General features: G+C 49.8%; 1 protein-coding gene across 1 annotated transcript; it reads left to right on the forward strand.

The window, feature by feature from the left end:
• LOC135202198 (uncharacterized) lies at positions 1–1,509 on the forward strand. Its single transcript, XM_064231454.1, has 2 exons — positions 1–128; positions 894–1,509. Exons 1-2 carry the CDS (start codon positions 1–3, stop codon positions 1,507–1,509), a joined length of 744 nt encoding a protein of 247 aa, XP_064087524.1.
• Positions 1,510–2,496: the final 987 nt, after the last annotated feature.

Here is a 2,496-nt window from a genome sequence, read left to right on the forward strand (position 1 = left end):
ATGTTGTTATCCTCGACGGAGCCACAGCTCGGAAAGAATCTGGGGCCATTCTTGCAGAAGTGGCCATTCTTGGCTCCGTCGAATCCTGCCCCAGAGATCTTCTCCGTTCAAATTGCTACAGAGGAAGAGTGAGAATAGGACTATTCTACTTACGAGAACAGAGGAGAAAGGCTTCTGCAATCCTCAGGAATCCCAAAAGGAAATCGCCCTTCAAGGCATGAAGAAAGGAAGACAAAGGACGAACGAACGAACACACTGTCTCCGTGTGTCTCCAAGGAAGGAAGGAAGACTTCGAAATCCACAAGAGAAGAATCGAAGCTTCCGTCAGCTTCTCAAACCAACCATCAGCATCAAGCGTCTTTGACTCAGCCTCTCGACAACAGCGTCTGCCGTCAAGGGCTAAAGAGAAAGTGGGGCATGAAGATTGCATGAAGGTCTGCAAAGGACGTCACAAGGAGACGAGGACCAAAAGGAGGACTGGATACTGGAAGAGAATTGGATATGGAACTATACAGAGGAAGAGTGAGAATAGGACTACTTACGAGACCAGAGGAGAAAGGCTTTCAAATCCGCAAGAATCAAAATAAAATGAACTCGCCCTTCAAGACACAAGGGGAGGAGGATGAAGGACGAACGAACACACGTCTCCGTCTGCCTCCAAGGAAGGAGAAAGGACTTCGAAAAGAATCTGAACCACCTCTTGCAGAGCTGTGCTCCGTCGAATACAGCCACAGAGATCTTCACTGCTCAAATTGCTAAAGAATCCCAATGCCTCCGTCTGTCTCCAAGGAAGGAAGAAGACTTCGAAATCCACAAGAGAAGAATCGAAGCTTCCGTCAGCTTCTCAAACCAACCATCAGCACCAAGCGTCTTTAATTCAAACCTCTCGACAGCAGAGCCTGCCGCAAAGGACTGAGGGAAAGAGGAGGAAAGAAGCAAGAAGGTCTGCAAAGGACGGCACAAGGAGACGAGGGCCAAAAGGAGGAACTGAGGGACACAGGAAAAGGAAGGACTGGACACAGGAAAGAAGGACTGGGACCAGGAAGAAGACTGGACCACAGAAGAAGACTGGACGCAGAGAAGACTGGACCCGCACAGAAAGAAGACTGGACCCGAAAGGGAAGACTGGACGCACGAAAGAAGACTGGACCCAGAAAGAAGACTGGACGCAGGAGAAGACTGGACGCAGTAAAGAAGAACTGGACCCAGGAGAAAGCAAGACTGGACGCGAAGAAGAAGCTGGACGCAGAAAGAAGACTGGACGCAGAAGACTGGACACAGAAAGAAGCTGGACGCAGAAGACTGGACGCAGAAAGAAGACTGGACACAAGAAGAAGACAAGGACACAAAGAAGACGGGACGCGGAAGAATGGACAGAAGACTGGACGCAGGAAGAAGACTGGACACAGGAAGAGACTGGACACAGAAAGAAGACTGGACGCAGAAGAAGACTGGAACACGAAAGAAGACTGGACACAGAAAGAAGAATGGACGCAGGAAGAAGACTGACACAGAAAGAAGACTGGACACAGAAGAAGACTGGACGCAGGAAGAAGACTGGACACAGAAAGAAGACTGGACGCAGGAAGAAGACTGGACACAGAAAGAAGACTGGACACAGAAAGAAGACTGGACGCAGGAAGAAGACTGGACACAGAAAGAAGACTGGACGCAGGAAGAAGGACTGAAACACAGAAAGAAGGATGGATTGCTAAGAAGACTGGACACAGAAAAGAAAGAAGACTGGACACAGAAAGAAGACTGGACGCAGGAAGAAGACTGGAGCAGAAAGAGACTGGACGCAGAAAGAAGACTGGACGCGAGAGAAGACTGGACGCAGGAAGAAGACTGGACGCAGGAAGAAGACTGGACACAGAAAGAAGACTGGACGCAGAAAGAAGACTGGACACAGAAAGAAGACTGGACACAGAAAGAAGACTGGACGCAGAAAGAAGACTGGAGCAGAGAGAAGGACTGGACGCGAAAGAAGACTGGACGCAGGAAGGAAGACTGGACGCAGAAGAAGACTGGACGCAGGAAGAAGACTGGACACAGAGAGAAGACTGGACGCAAGAGAGAAGACTGGACGCAGAAAGAAGACTGGACGCAGGAAGAAGACTGGACGCAGAGAGAAGACTGGACGCAGAGAGAAGACTGGACGCAGAGAGAAGACTGGACGCAGGAAGAAGACTGGACGCAGGAAGAAGACTGGACGCAGGAAGAAGACTGGACGCAGAAGAAGACTGGACGCAGAAAGAAGACTGGACGCAGAAAGAAGACTGGACGCAGAAAGAAGACTGGACGCAGGAAGAAGACTGGACGCAGAAAGAAGACTGGACACAGAAAGAAGACTGGACGCAGGAAGAAGACTGGACGCAGGAAGAAGACTGGACACAGAAAGAAGACTAGACACAGAAGAAGACTGGACACAAGGAGGAGACCAAAAAGCGGAAAATAGATGAGATGGAGAGAAACAAGAAAAACCACAGTGAAGTC

This window comes from Macrobrachium nipponense, chromosome 30 (assembly GCF_015104395.2).
Source record: "Macrobrachium nipponense isolate FS-2020 chromosome 30, ASM1510439v2, whole genome shotgun sequence".
Classification (NCBI taxonomy): domain Eukaryota; kingdom Metazoa; phylum Arthropoda; class Malacostraca; order Decapoda; family Palaemonidae; genus Macrobrachium; species Macrobrachium nipponense.

Coding starts and splice junctions, on each gene's coding strand:
- LOC135202198 (XM_064231454.1), top strand. CDS start 1: ATGTTGTTATCCTCGACGGAGCCACAGCTCGGAAAGAATCTGGGGCCA. Junction 129..893: donor CAAATTGCTACAGAGGAAGA/GTGAGAATAGGA, acceptor ACCTCTCGACAG/CAGAGCCTGCCGCAAAGGAC.